General features: G+C 51.5%; 1 protein-coding gene across 4 annotated transcripts; it reads left to right on the plus strand.

Annotated features, from left to right (window-relative positions):
• Nucleotides 1-110: 110 nt before the first annotated feature.
• DRC5 (dynein regulatory complex subunit 5) lies at nt 111-14967 on the plus strand. Of its 4 annotated transcripts, none has more exons than XM_073225089.1 (5): nt 111-5081; nt 8415-8794; nt 9740-10308; nt 12353-12895; nt 14262-14967. In XM_073225089.1, exons 2-5 carry the CDS (start codon nt 8500-8502, stop codon nt 14469-14471), a joined length of 1617 nt encoding a protein of 538 aa, XP_073081190.1. In that variant the 5' UTR covers nt 111-5081; nt 8415-8499; the 3' UTR covers nt 14472-14967. The 4 variants fall into 4 exon arrangements, with proteins under 4 accessions (XP_073081190.1, XP_073081191.1, XP_017531778.2 ...); XM_073225090.1 differs by having other exon boundaries at nt 12353-12802; XM_017676289.3 differs by having other exon boundaries at nt 111-1570.
• The last annotated feature ends 43 nt before the right edge of the window (nt 14968-15010 follow it).

A 15010-nucleotide genomic window follows, 5' to 3' on the forward strand; every position in this document is an offset into this window, starting at 1 on the left:
AAGGGGACAAAACTCCCTGCCCGGTTGGTTGGGAAACAGGCAGTGAAGAGAGAGAGGAGGGTGTCAGGTGGTGATAAGGTCTGTGAAGAAAGAATGGGACCAGGGACTGGGGGTGGGGGTGGCCTTACTGCGTCACTGAGAGGTGGCATCTGAGGGGAGGGTGTGGGCCACGTGGCTATCTGAGGGAACAGCCAGTGCAAAGGCCCTGAGGGGGAGGTAACCAGGCACAATGAGCTGGGAGAATAGCAGGTGATTGGGTCAGAAGAGCTGGGGCCAGAAAGCCCACTCAAAACGAATTGTCCAGCAGCCGCCCCGAGCCTGAGCTGAAGCTGAACATGGGCAGCTCGGAGCAGGGGGCGGTTGAGAGGTGGAGAGCAGCCCTCCTTCCCTACCACTGTGAATTTGTACAGGACCCAGTCAAAAGCTGGAGCCCCACCTCTGTTCCCAATCTCTGTTGCTGGATGAAGGAAAGGACCTCCAGGGACTCAAGTCAAAGGCTCCCTGGCTACGAAGTTCTAGAACCGTTAAAATTATTAGAGCAGGCCCCACTGGTGTTGTCTCCTGCACAACTACTCACTCTCATTGAGGCACCCCTGGAAGGGCCCAAATCCCGAGTGCCTGGACTCTGCCCACTCGCTCAGGCCTGCAGGGTGGCAGAGCTTTTCTTACCTCGGCATCTTGGCAACTGCATCAGCAGCTACCGTTCAGTGGTGTCACAGAATGCCCAGCCCCTTTTACACGTGGCCATATGAGTTTTGTGCCCCTGATTTATCTGAGCTCCTGAGGTATTAACTTATACAGTGACCAACTAGTAATCTTCAGCAGAGCTGAAATTAAAGCTAAACTCCACATTCTTATGCAACGTCTCCTGAAGGACAGTTTCTTACTAACCAACCCGCGAAAGTTGGCCATTTCTGCCTCTCAAGCTTAGGGCTTAATGAAGGAACTCTGAGGAGGCCTGGAACCTTCTGCCAGGTGGCAGACATCAGCCCTGTTTACATCCTGGAGGAAGGTGGCAGGCGCCTCTGCAGGGATGGGCAGCCCACAGCTCTCCTGTAGGCTTAGATCAACGGGAGGCCTCGGCAGTCCCAGGTGCCCTTTGGCCTTCATCTTCCAGCAAAGGATGACTGCTTGCTGATGTCTTCGTGGACTTCTTTCCACTCACCCCCTCCAGCCCCAGTGCCACACAGAGGTGCCAAGGAGGAACAGCACTGTAGTCTACGAGCCCTGCCCTAGACCCCGACTCCACCTTCCCCCAGAAAAGCCCACCCATTCCTAAACCTACCCCAGAAACAAAGCATGCCACGAGGTTCCCACCCCGCACGGCAGCCCCCCGCAGCACACGAGAAACGTCTGTGCATCAGCCCCAAGTCAAGGCGCGAAGCGACAACCATCTCAGGACAGCGCTGCGAGCTTGCGCAGCCCCCCGCGGAGACCCTGTGCACGCGCAGGCGGTGTCGCTCTCAGGCGCTCGGACCCCGGACCCGCCCCTGACGACACGGGGCGTCCCTAACGACAGCCACGGCGCTGGGGGACTGCGGGAAGGTGAGCGCCCAGGCACCGGGAGCGGGTGAGGCGACCTCCGGGGCTCCTTTCGGGCTGAACTCTCCCTGGCCCCACTCCCGCCCGCAGGGCCCGGAAGCCCCTTCAGCGCCCTCAGTTCGCAGGTGGCTACAGCCCTCGCTCCCACGTGTGGTGGGGAAAGGCGGTCTGGTCTGTACCAACAGGAGGCCGCCAAACCCCCACCCATTTGAGACGGAACCTGTGCCTCCTCACCCTCTACAGCCACTGTCTGCAAACTGCCCCCAGAGGCTTAGGGTCTTCGAGGAAGGGAAGGGGGACAGTGAGGAGGAGGAAAGGGGAGAGTGGGGCATCGGATTGGTCACGGAAGACAAGTCTTGAGCCCCGGAGGCTCCATCCTTCTCAGGAAGTCTGATCCCCGTCCGCAGCTCCTGCAGGCAGCTATCCCTCCTGCAGATCCAGAAGCTTCTGCACCTCCCTCCCTCCCTCTGCAGGGCCGGTTTCGCTTGGTCACCAAGGAGACTCCAGGGTGGCTTCACCCCAGGGGGTTGGGGGAGGGACTCCACTGGCCTTTGGAGCTGAGCTCCTTTGCTGGAGTGTCTGAAGTAAAGGTAGGGATAAGGGGTGGGGAGTGAAGTGGGGCTCCTGGAGTCCTTTGTAAGACAAGTGACCTAAGGGGGCAGAAGTTAGGCCCAGGGGGGTGTTAAGTGTGCTGTTTCACCGTGCCAAAAACCAAATATACTGGTCTTGGGCTCCGTGAGAGAAACATTTTGCCCCTCTTTTGTGATTCCACAAACAGGATTCCCAAATGGGAATTTGGGAGTAACTTGGCCTGAGATAGGGTCTGACATGTGGGCATGAAGAGAAAAGGAGAAATGTAGACAATAGCCCAGGGCCCTGAGAACAGATGCCTGGGAGGGCTCTCCTGCAGGGATCCTGGGACAAGGAGAAGCTGGCTGAGAAGGCAGAGACAGCACAGAGAAGTGGGTGGACAATAGGGGGATATTGGGGGGCAACTGTGTTGGCATCTCATCAAAGCCAAGCCAGCCCAGAGTGTACAGGGGCACAGAGGTGCTCATGAGTCTACAGAGGGCCAAGCACTTCAGCTTTTCAGTTAAGAGGAAGGGAGGTGAGGGCACCTGGGGACCAGGGATGTGACGAACAGGAAGGGAGAGGCCCCCCACCACCTTCAACTTTCCCGTTTGGGCAGGTGGGAAGAGCTGCTGCCCACAGTTTAGATTTAGCTGTGCAGGATGGAGAAGGTCTGAGACCTCAGAGGAGAATGTGCTGGAGATTCAAGCATTGAATCCTAGATCTACGAGAAACATTGACGGAGTGAGCCTCGGGGCAGGAGGGCACAGCTCTGCAGTATGCTCTTGGGTGTCCCTGGAGTCCCAAGCCGAAGGATTTAGGTGACAGTCCAGTTTTGCAGAAGGATCCCATGCTTGGCAGCTGTCTGGCAGGTGGGGGAGCCTGGGCTGTTTAGTCCAGCCCCAAAGACTCACTGATTCTGGAACAATTTAGGAAGCCACCCCAATGTATTCTTTTCCTATGCTTCTGTGTATGGAAGACAGGGAAGGCTTTGGACAGATAACAACTAGACCTGGGCTTCACCATTTACTAACCATGTGACAAATTACTTAAGCTTTCTAAGCTTCTGTTTCCTCATTTGTGAAGCAGGGGTAATAGTGTTATAATAACAGTAACAATCCTCAATCATAAATTCAAGGATTTAGTAAACTTATGTAGATAAAGTTTATCTTCATCATAATATCTAACCCATATCTTGAATGTTAGCTCTGGGCCAGCATTATATGAAATGTTTCACACACATTAGCTCCTTTATTCCTCTGAATCATCTTATCAAGTGGATAACATTAATTACCAGCCCCAGTTTATGGATAAAGAAATGGAGGCTTCTCGGGGTTAAATGACTTGCCCGGGGTCTCAGATGTTAGGGGCAGAGCAGATTTGTATGTTGGAGTTAATTTGTATGCCTCCTGAGTCCTTGGGAAGCTGCTATGCTGCCTCCTGCTGTGCATATGCTATTGAGAGCCCAGAACTCCATAAATTGTAGCTATAGGCAAGGATATGGGTCCCAGAACACTTGTCCACCAGAAACAATCCATCAAATATGAGGACAATTCTGGCCAAACTGGGGCATCCTGCTACTTTAAATTACTTCATGTGTGGGCATGTAAAGAGCAGACCTTAACACCTGACCCTTTGAGTTATGGCCTGCCTGTGATTTCAGGACGCTCATCCTAAGGACACAGAGTGGGGACCTGGGGGAGGAGGATAGGCCTTTCCCCAGGGATTGTGGTCCTGGGCTGGGTTAGGCTGTTGGAGACACAGCAGGTGGAGCCCAACAGGCCCATGAGACAGGCATCAGGAGATGAAAGGTCACTGGGCATGTCCTCACTTTCTCCTTCTGAGGGCAGGGTGTGCCCTTAGATGGTGACACCAGGTTGTGGCACAAGAGGCACCCACTCCCGATGGCCCCAACCTTGTCTCAGGAATGTCAGAGAGTATTCCTGCCCCAGAGAAGGGCTGGAGGCCTTGAACATGCTTCCAGTCTTCAAACTCTGGGATTCTCTGATGGCCCTATCGGTTCCCCCAAGGACAGAAGGCTCTAGAAGGAAAGGTGACTGCTCTGCCACTTCTAGGGCTGCCCTCTATAGGCCCCTGGATTGTCTGGATGCTCCTGGGTCCCTTGGCTAATGGGTATCTACTCATTCCCCCAGACTTCCCAGGAAGGTAGTGGCACTTACTGCCACCCTCAGCTGCAGATTGGTGATGCCCAGGCTTGATCAAGGCCACCCTGTGAGGTAGCTGGAGTTATCTCAGGTCTCCTGCCTTCTAATCCTGCGAGCCCTCCCCACCTTCTGCCCACTCAGTGGTACATTTTTCTTGCCCCTTTCCTAGCTTTGCTTTTTGGATCTGAAACTCATTCACACTGAGGTGTGGATGACTAATAAGAGGGGATATATATATATATATATATAATTTCTGTATGCTTAAACTGTAAGAATATATCACATGACTTCTACATTTTTTAAAAGTTTGCTACTTTAGTGTCAGTGTATATTTCATAATTTACTATGCTTTTATTTTATCTAAAATGAGATGCATTTTAAAAAAAATAGTTCAAAGTTAAAATATGGGTATATAAGCACACACATGAATGTAATATTAAGATTTCATTTCTTTGGGGGGAAGCTGCATTTTAATGTAACTGGGATGAAAACCTTATGTTAGGATCCTGAGATTCCCATAGTAGGGGGCCAAGGCTTGGGTGCTCTCCTAGCCTGGGGAGGCCTTCCTTGACAGGCTCTCTCAGCATAACAGTAGGACCCCTGCTTCCCTAGGGACAGGCTTTCTTCTTTCCAGGTGGAGGGCAGAAAAGTGTGGGGAGGGGACACATCATGTGACTGTGGAAGAGCTGTGCACTATGGCTGGAGGCAAGAGACTACCCTCGGGCCCTGGCTGCAGCCTTCCTAGACGCCAGAGGACCACACTGGATGGCAGATGGCTGCTGGGAAGCTGAAGCTGGGATCCAGGTGGGCAGTGAGTGAGGCCCTCAGCTAAGACTGCAGCACGAAGGGAGAACAGGGGCTGCTGGGGTGGGATGCAGAACTGAGCGGACGCAGCGGTAACCATCTGTGGGGGCCCGAAGGAGAGACGTGATTCCCCAACTTCTGGTTCAGGCACCTGGATGGCCAGGGGAGGGCACCCTGAGTTCTCCTGCGGGGCTGACTGAGTTTGGGGGTGCTGGGAAGCCACGCACCTGAGCCTGGAGCTCAGAGGAGGGGTGAGAGCTGCAGCCACCAGCAGGTGTGAGGCTGGGCGGCCATGGCAGGCCCCTAAGAAATGCAGCATGTGAGGGGTGGGCAGGGTGAGAGGAGCCTGTGATGAAGAGAGAATGATCGGAGAGGCAGAAGGCCAGCCCAGTGAGTGGCCACCGTGCAGTGGCTGAGAAAGGCAGGGGTCAAGCGCACGACCTGCCAGAGGGGCCACACACTTTATATCATCTTTATAACAAACAAGGGGGCAAGGAGTCTGTCTTCCTCATTATCCTTTTAAATATCCTTTGTCTTAATATTTTATCAGTTTTTAAAAATTGACTTAAAATAAACATTTGGAACTAAAATCCTCCTTGGAAGAATCCTCTGTCTGGTAATAACTGGCTTGCCAAAAATATTTTTGTGATATCTATATTTTTAAATAAAAAAGTGGTTAAGTGAAAACTGTCAACTCTGACCTTATTATAAGGTTAAGGGTTCCACCATTTGCCCTAAAAATGACATCAGGCCTGGTTACGGAGGTTTCTGTAAACGTTGGAAGACACCAGGGGCTCTTTTTAAACCAGCCATTCACTCAGAGCCCATGGAGGGGACCTTGGTCGGTGCCTTTCTTCTGAGGAGGCTGCTCCGGCTCAGACCGCCCCAGAACGGATCCTGCAGTGTCACGCCCAGAGGCAGGCTGCAGGCGGCGCTTGGACCAGGCCCTGGGAAACGCTGCTGGGTCCTAAGGCAGTGAGACCACAGCCACCCTGGGCCATAGGGCGCCCTGCCCAGCCCCAGGTGACAGGAGAGGGAACCCTACCAGAACGGTGAGGCCAGGATCCAGGGCAACACCCACAAGTAGCCTGCCCCCTCCATCCCTGGCTACCTTGGGTGTGGCCCACCTAGTGTCCTGTTTGGAGGGAGCCCCAGGAATGCAGATACAGAGCTGGCAGGAGCTGGACTGGCCTGTTGTCTCTTTCCTCCTCCTCTTGCTCAGTCAGCCAGGTCCCTCCATCCTTCTCTCCAGCTGTTAATACCACCTTTCCTACTTTGCCCTTCACATCTCTTTCACCCAAAGACACCATCTCAGGTCAGCACTCAAGAAGCAGGCCTCCAGGGTATCCTCCAGTCAAGACCCCGTCCTTCATAGCCTTCATCCTCCACACACCCCTCTAGAACTCTTTCCAAATATTATCAATAGTAGTGAAATATTATCTCAGAGGAATCTCCACAACAATCTGCACAGGACAATATTATTATCCCATTTTACAGATAAGGAAACAGCAGTTCAGACAGGTTAAGTAACTTAGCCCAGGTCACACAGCAAGTCATTGGCAAAGCCAGAAATGCAAAGTCATCTGGCACCTCTAAGCAGCAGCCCCTCCCTGCCACACCCTCTGAGGGCCATTAGTCAAAAAACATCATCTGGTTATTCCATAATTCTGGACACAAACTGTTGGTGAATTTGCATTTGCTTTCCATAAGTGTGTCACAAATACATAGATATCTTCCTTATAGTGACTCCTCGTGCTCCTCTTCTAACACACACACACACACACACACACACACAGAGAGGCTCTTCCTCCTTGAGATGCCTGGAGGGCCAGGGCGTACCATCTGGTACCTTCCATCTGCCAAGGACACCTTTGCTAGTTCAGAGTGTTTTTCCCACTGGCTACTATACAGTGCATCAAATCAGGGAGCAAATCTCAGGGGAAACTGTCTAGATGTGGAGCTGCGTGTGGAGCAGCCCCATTTCCACCAGTACCGTCAGGGCAGGGGCACATACAGCAAGGGGGCAGGAATGGACAAATGGGGCGGCAGGTCCCCAGCTCCAGCCCCAGATACATCCTCTGTCTTCTATCTTCAGCCCCAGATTTAGCTGCCTCTTTGCCTCCCACGCCTTCCTGCGGCTGTCTGGAGTGCTGGGAGGCTGGGAGAACCAGGAAGAGTGGGATGGGAGATTGAAGGGAGGGGGCTTGGAGCCAGAGCGCTCAGAGGAGAAGAGAATCTGCTGGCGGCCTGGTCAGGGCATGGGTCTGGCCCCCGCTTCTTCCTCTCAGCCTACACGCTCCAAAACAGCTGCCGTTTGCCACATGTGGCTATTGAGCCATCAGATTTTGACAGCTCAGTATGAAAAAAAAAAAAAAAATATATATATATATATATATATATATATATATACACACACACACATATAAAATCTCATTAATAATTCTTCTATTGACTACATATTTAAATTATAATATTTTGGACATACTGGATTAAACAAAATTAATTTCACCTGTTTCTTTACTTTTTTAAGGCGGGTACTAGAAATTTTTAAATAGTATATATGGCTTTTGGTTTGGCAGGCATTATATTATAATACATAATACAATTAAACATATATTATTATATTCCCAGTGGCCAATGCTGTTCTCAACCCCATTCTCCTGGTCAGGCAGTTCTTCTCTGTAAAATACTTAGTGCAGGAAACTGTTTTGAATTAAATTGTTCTTTGCTACACCTCAGTCTTTTGGCAATACACACCCCCACTTTTCACCCTCAGAGGAGCAGTATCCTGTAGGGTTAAGAATATGAAATTGGTAGACTTGAGTTTAAATCCATCTTATTTACAAACTGTGTGACATGAGGCAAGTCAGTTAACCTCTCTGTGCTTCAGTTTCACATCAGAAAAATGGGAACGAGTACCTATCTCAAAAAGGTGTTTGTAAGGATTAAATGGATTAATATGCACAGAGAACTTTTTAAATTAAGAGTGCCCTGCATACAGCAATTGCTTGTAGCTTTGTAACTGTTATTATAAAAAATTGGGGGCTGCTCCATGCTACAATCTCATGTGTCAGAGTATCCTATGCCTCTTTGGGTGCATTATTTTATTCCTGCCTCCCAATCATCTCATTGGCAATGGTTGTCCTCACCTCACAAAGGAGACATCTGAAATTCAAAGAGACCCCTAGCTTGCCCAAGGCCACACACCTAGTCAGTGGAACTTGTACCTGGATCGGCCCTACTCCAGAGATTGACCCTTAAGAACCACTCTGTGCTACCTCTTTTGGTAAATGCCCATCAAAGTAACACTTCTACTCCCTCCTCTTGCTGCAGGTTCCCACCAGCACCAAGAACCTGCCAGTGTCCAGTGTGAGAAACTTCCTGTCACAGGGCCATCACCAAGGGGCCACCTGCTTCTATGTTGCCAGTCCACAACATGCAGGAAACCCTAACACCACCGTCAGTGTCAGCCCCTAGCCAGTCTTCAGTCTTCACCCAGGACTGGGCCTCCACTGTAGGCCAGGCTTCAAGCACAGGCCCACAGCCATCAAAACCCTCATTTATCCCACCCCCGCTGAAGTCAAAGGGCCGGAATTCTGGGGCCAATGTACGTTGGATGCGCAGGATCATCGCTGAGGATGCTGAGTGGTCACTGGCCATCGTGCCTCTCCTCACAGAGCTCTGCATTCAGCACATTGTCAGGAACTTCCAGAGTGAGTCTATCCCTGCCTTGGGCAGGAGGGAGAAGGCCAGGAGTGGGGAATGGTGGGTGAGGATTGCCCAGGGGTGAGACCTCAGAGGTTGGGTGCTGGGACACACAGTCTCCACATTCACACTCAACACTTCCCTTACCCCCAGGACCAGGACAGTTTCTCCTGCTGTCCCCGCTTCCAGGTCTCACCAGACTCCCACCCACACTGTGCCCTCCATGCCTATGCCTGCTCCTCACCCAAACTGTATCTGTCTCCTCCTCCAGAAAGCCCTCCTTGTTTGAGCAGCCTCCCCTCTCCTGGAGTCTTCCATGGCGTGTATAGGTTCTTGGTTTGTTCTGTACTCTATGCTCTGTAGTGTTCATCCTTTTCACAAATTGCCAGCCTCTCTTACCAGACAGGGGGCTGCCCCAGGACAGGACCATCATTTTGTCTAGAGCACCTCTCATGACCTGACCTACAATATATTCGTTTGACTTGCTCATGTCTACCTCTCCTCATAAGAGGGAGTGGCTCCCTCTGTTTTGCTTATTCTTATATCCTCAGCACTTAGTACACTGTCTGGTACATAGTAGGTGCTCAGAATTTTTGTTGTTGTTAAATGAATGAATCAAATCAAATCGGGAACCTCTGAACTCAGCGATTGTCTCCTTCATCAGACTAAGTGGTAACTGAGGCCCACCTGAGATTCTTCCTCAAACTGGGATCTCCCTGAGAAAAGAAGTTAAAATGTCCTACTTCAGAGACACCCCTAAGCCAGGGGCTGCATATTCCCCTCAGAGTGAGCCTTCCTGAGAGTAAAGCTTGTCTCCCCTCTCAGACTCAGGCTTCCTGAGAACAGGGAGGACTTTTTCTTTCCTTGGTGCCCCTAGGCAGGCCCAGCCCAGGGTACCGTGTGTGGCATTCCCAGCACTGTTGACTCCTGCTTTCCCTCCTCTCTTCACAAAGACAACCCTGTCCTGAAGCAGCTGCTCCCAGAGCACCAGCAGAAGGTCCTGAACCACCTGTCCCCTGACCTGCCGCTGGCTGTGACAGCCAACTTGATCGACAGTGAGAACTACTGGCGCCGCTGCTGCACGCAGCGCTGGCCTGTGTGCCATGTGGCCGAGCATGGCGGCAGCTGGAAGCGCATGTTCTTTGAGCGTCACCTGGAGAACCTGTTGAAGCACTTCATCCCAAGCACCACGGCCCCTGCTGTCATCCTCGACCTGCTGCCACTTTGCAGGAACTACGTGCACAGGCTCCGCGTGCATCAGTTCCTTCCTCCCGTGCAGCTCCCATCCCTGCCCAGGAGCAGGGAGCAGACTGACTCAGGCAGTGAGGGAGAGACAGAGGAGCCCGCCATGGACCACTACCAACTGAATGACCTGGTGGCTGGCCTGAGCCATCTGGAGGAGCTGGATCTGGTGTATGGTGTCAAGGACTGTGGCATGAACTTTGAATGGAACTTCTTCCTCTTCACCTACCAAGACTGCCACTCCTTGGCAGCCACCATCAAGGCATGCCACACCCTCAAGGTACCACCCACCCCGAGTCTTCCCCATCTCCATTCTCAGCCTCTTTCTGATTCCCTCTCCCCTCCACTTCCTCCTCTATTCTCCTCTTCTTCCTCCCATCTCCCTCCCTGCACCAAGCTGGGTTTTAGGAATGCAGAGATGAACAAGGCACCACCCTCTCATTCATTAGCCATTTATCCATCCAACAAATAGCTGCACCCCAGGCCCTGTCCTAGGTGCTGAAGATTCAACAATGAACAAAATTTTACCAATTGCACTCTCTGTAGCTAACAGTCTGGTAGGATAAAAGGCACTGATCACCAAGCATATATACGTAAAATTGCAACTGGGGTAGGGTTGCAATAAAATAAGTTGGAATTACAGATACAAAGAGCATAATTTTTTAGTATAAGGATGTCTCAAATACTTTGGTTGGAAGAGGGAGAGCCTGCCAGGAAATCAGAGGAAGAAGAAAGGGCGGACAGGACATTGTGTCCCAGAGCCCAGGGAGGAGTGTGCTTCTCAAAGAGGAGGTGAGTAGCAGTCGGGTGGGATGGAGCTGAGGACTGGATTTAGCACAGGGGAAGGTCACCGAGAGGGAGCTGCAGCATTGGAAGGCCAGAATCCAAGGCCAGACAGGAGTGGTATATGGAGAGGGTGGGAAGTGAGGAAACGGGATGCCTGTGATCAGCTTTTTCAAGAACTTGGCTGTGAAGGGAGCCAAGGGCAAAGCAGTAAGAGATGAGGGGGTTGGGTTTTCTTAGAAAGAAACTTGCATGTGTTTACAATCAATGTAAGGCTTCATCAAACTGCAAGAAAGGCGATGAGTACGGGAAGGAGACACAGGTTCACTGACCAGGGAGGTTCCTGAGAAGGCAGGAGGTGGGTACCTGGGGCTGAAGGGGGGACCTGGGGCTGAGGGGGGGTGGTTGCTCCAGGCAGAAGGGAAAGTGATGTGGTGGGCAGCCATGGGTTTGTGTTTGGTATTAGGAAAATGGGAGGTTCCCATTCAGTGGCTAGGGAGGCAGGAGGAGACTCACCTGCTGAAAGGAGGCTGTACAGTGGCCCCCCTGACATCTGAGGAGGCTGGAGAGGGATGAGAAAAAAGCTGTTGCAGCTTATGAGGGAGTATGTTGTCCAGACAAACAGAGTGAATTGGCACACAGCATTGACGGCCTATTGGTGGCTCCTGTGATATCACCCAGTCCTTCCTATAACATGACATTTTCCATCATGACAGCTGCTTGGGCACAGACATGCAGAAAATAAAGAGTAGGGTTGATCCAGGGCTGGAGCTTTGCCAGCTAGATGCAATGAAAAATTGAGGGGGACAAAAGACTCTAAGCTGGCTAAGAGGGACATAAAGAAAGCACAGGACTGAAGGATAGGGAGAGGGTGGTGAGGCCAGCCACACAGGGTCTCAAGGAAGAGGGAGGCATGGACTGAGCCAGTGAGAAGGAAAGGGGTAGGGGATGCGATCTCCCGTAGCGTCAGTCCTACCATCTTTGATCTTTTCTCTCCATCCTTCCACTTCCTGTTTCTTACCCTTCCCACTTTTCCCCTGCTTCTTACCCTGGCAGTCTCCTTCGAAGAGTTCCTCTCCTTGCCATGGTGGATCTTAGCCAGCTGAGGAGCATGCAGTGAGAGGCTGGGGCATCAAACCTGTATGCAAAACCTGCCTCCATAGCTTAGTCACGGTGTGACTGGACCAATGCTCTATCCACCCTAAGCGTCCGTTTCCTATCTGTGACATACAGAGAACTAGTTCTACCTTACTGGGATACTGAGGATTAGAGATGATGGTTATGAAATGTTCTAGCAGCATGCCCAGCACATAGTAATTTCCCAATAAATGGTAGCTTTTCCCCCCTACTGCCTGCTACCAATTCTGCACTACTCTGCCATGCCGGATAGACCTGCCCCACACGGGAGCCAGCCAGGTGGCCAACACCAGGTGAGCAGAACGTCAGGTTCTGTGTGGCTCCCTCCTTTACCTGCAGAAGGCAGGTAGGCAGGCAGATCATCCCCCACTGCCAGGCTCTGAAGACCTTCTACCTGCCCACAGATCTTCAGGCTGACCCGAAGCAAGGTGGATGACGACAAGGCACGCATCCTAATCCGCAGCCTCCTGGACCACCCTGCCCTCGAGGAACTGGACCTGTCGCACAACCTCATTGGGGACCGCGGTGTGCGTGCTGCTGCCAAGCTGCTGAACCATAGCCGTCTGCGTGTGCTCAACCTGGCCAACAACCAGGTGCGTGCGCCTGGCGCCCAGTCACTGGCTCATGCCCTGGCACACAACACCAACCTCATTTCCCTCAATCTGCGCCTCAACTACATTGAGGATGAGGGTGGCCAAGCACTTGCTCATGCCCTGCAGACCAACAAGTGCCTCACCACGCTGCACCTTGGTGGCAACAAGCTGTCTGAGCCCACTGCCACACTCCTCTCCCAGATGCTTGCTGTCAACACCACGCTCACCAGCATCAACCTGTCCTGCAACCACGTCGGGCTGGTGAGCACTGCTTCTGGGGCAAGCAGGGCCCAGGAGGGGCCCCGGGGCCTTGGAGGTGGAGGTGGAATCCATCTGCCATGGGATAGTCACAGGGTAATTGTTAAGATCACAGATTTTACCTGGTTCTTATCCCAGCTCTGCTATTTAGCACACAGTTACTTAATTTTTTAGGCCTCAATTTCCTCATCTGTAAAATGGGGAAAATAATAGTATATACTAAGGATTCTTACTAGGAGGATTAAATGAATTACACTTATGAGGCAGTTGACCATTACAAGCACGGGGTAGGCCCTTGGCAATTGCTAGTTCTTACTGTTCCTCAGAGTTATATACTACTTAGTGCCCAATATCCATTAGTTTTCCATTAAGCCTCACAGTTATTCTTAACCCCATTTTACAGATGGGAAATTTAGTCTCAGAGATGTTAGTCAGTTGCCCAAGAAATCTATTCAATAGAAAGTGGCAGAGCTGTGACCAAACCCAGGACTGACTGGAAGCCTGGGTCCTTTCCCACAGACAGTGTCTCTCAGATTATCATGACCAAGTCTCAGAGTAGGAAGTGCAATTTGCATCCACACCTGGCAAACACAGACATCAGTATAATTGACATTTACTTTTACTGCTGACATGTGCTGATGTTTTCCTTTATAGTCTACTCTACTTCTTTTTTAAAAAATGCTTCTGTAACCCATTAAGTTGACTTTGCAACTCATTGTTGGGACACAGCCATAGGGCAGCAGCATTTTGCCTCCCAGTATAAAATTATTTCACATTTTATACTGGGCCCGAAGCGGCTGGAGCTGAAAGTAGTGAGGAGGGCCCTCCATGTGCTCTAGCTTAGGGCCCTGTGTCCTCAACCAAACCTCCCCAGAGGACAGCCTTTCTCACACACCTGCTGTCTCCAGAGGGGGTGCTCAAGGCTACAAGTACTGGGAAGCTTAACCTATAAACGGCCTAAACAAGCGGAATATTCATTATGTCCCATGATCAGAAGCTCATGACAGGGAGCTCTGGGGTCGGTAAATTCCTTGGCTCAGTGCCATCCTCTGCTCTGCCCACCCAGCCATGTGGCCATGTCCTCTCTGATGCTCCTCCCTTGTCCTCTCTCCAGAGGGAGGAGAACCTCCCCAGAAACCACTCCCTCCAACCTCCTCCTCATCTCTCATTGGCCAGATCTGTCCCACATGCCCAGGGCTGACCCAGAGGAAAGGAATGGTCATCACTGCCATAGAACCATGTTTTCAAACCACTGGGGCTGAAAAATCAATTTAGTGAATCTTGAATACCGTTTTTCTCATAGAATAGTATAGGATAGAATAAAATAGAAAATGTCAGTGTGCTACACAAATAGGTTAAGTATTGTCCTGTGAATTCTTGTTCCAGTCACATCTCTATATAAACAAGTGTATGAGCCTGGATGGTGATGTAAATGGCCCATTTCCTTGTGCTCCTCTCCCAGGATGGCGGGAAGCAGCTCCTGGAAGGCATGTCAGATAATAGGACCCTCCTGGAGTTTGACTTGCGCCTCTCAGACGTAGCCCGGGAAAGTGAGTACCTCATTGGCCAGGCCCTCTGTGCCAACCGTGAAGCAGCCCGCCAGCAGGCTTTGAATTCCAGCCACTTCATGTCACCAATCATTGCCAAGAGCCCTGAGAACCCTGCGGTATAAGATGGGGGACAGGACTGGGGCAGCAACCAGACCAGGGCCACTGCCCCAGCCCCATCCCTCATTTCATGCCCCTGCCATGCCTGCTGCAGTGTCACACTGGTCCAGGGAAAGGGGTGAGGGGGAGACCACAAATATCCTTGGGGTGTGGATAAAGATGTGAGGAGAGGCAAGGGCCCAGGTGGGGAAAATGGGGTATGAAGGGAGAGGGTATTACCAGACCCCCTGGAGTGACTGATTCTTCCAGAAGTAGGGAAGGCACAGAGGACTGAGTGACTGTGCCTGCCCAGGGGTCCACCCATCTCCCTGACTCCCCTTGCCACCATTTTCCTCTCTCTTGAACAGATTTTTGGCCTCTTTCAAACACACACACACTCTCCTCTCTCTCCCTGTCATCTGGCCACAGCAGAGCTTTGCCTGGTTCTTTGACCTTCACCCCAGACCTGTTACCTGACTCTGCTTAAGTGATCCAGTTCTACAGACCCTGTCATACCCTAATCCTTCCCCCAACCCTGCAACCTGGGAAGGGGGAAAGAGGTGAC

This window comes from Manis javanica, chromosome 16, assembly GCF_040802235.1.
Source record: "Manis javanica isolate MJ-LG chromosome 16, MJ_LKY, whole genome shotgun sequence".
In the NCBI taxonomy this organism is placed as follows: Eukaryota; Metazoa; Chordata; class Mammalia; order Pholidota; family Manidae; genus Manis; species Manis javanica.

Bases quoted from the DNA above. Each gene is read 5' to 3' on its own strand.
- DRC5 (XM_073225089.1), top strand. From the start codon at position 8,500: ATGTTGCCAGTCCACAACATGCAGGAAACCCTAACACCACCGTCAGTG. The intron at 8,795-9,739 runs GTGAGTCTATCC...CTCTTCACAAAG, and splicing joins CATTGTCAGGAACTTCCAGA to ACAACCCTGTCCTGAAGCAG. The intron at 10,309-12,352 runs GTACCACCCACC...ACCTGCCCACAG, and splicing joins AGGCATGCCACACCCTCAAG to ATCTTCAGGCTGACCCGAAG.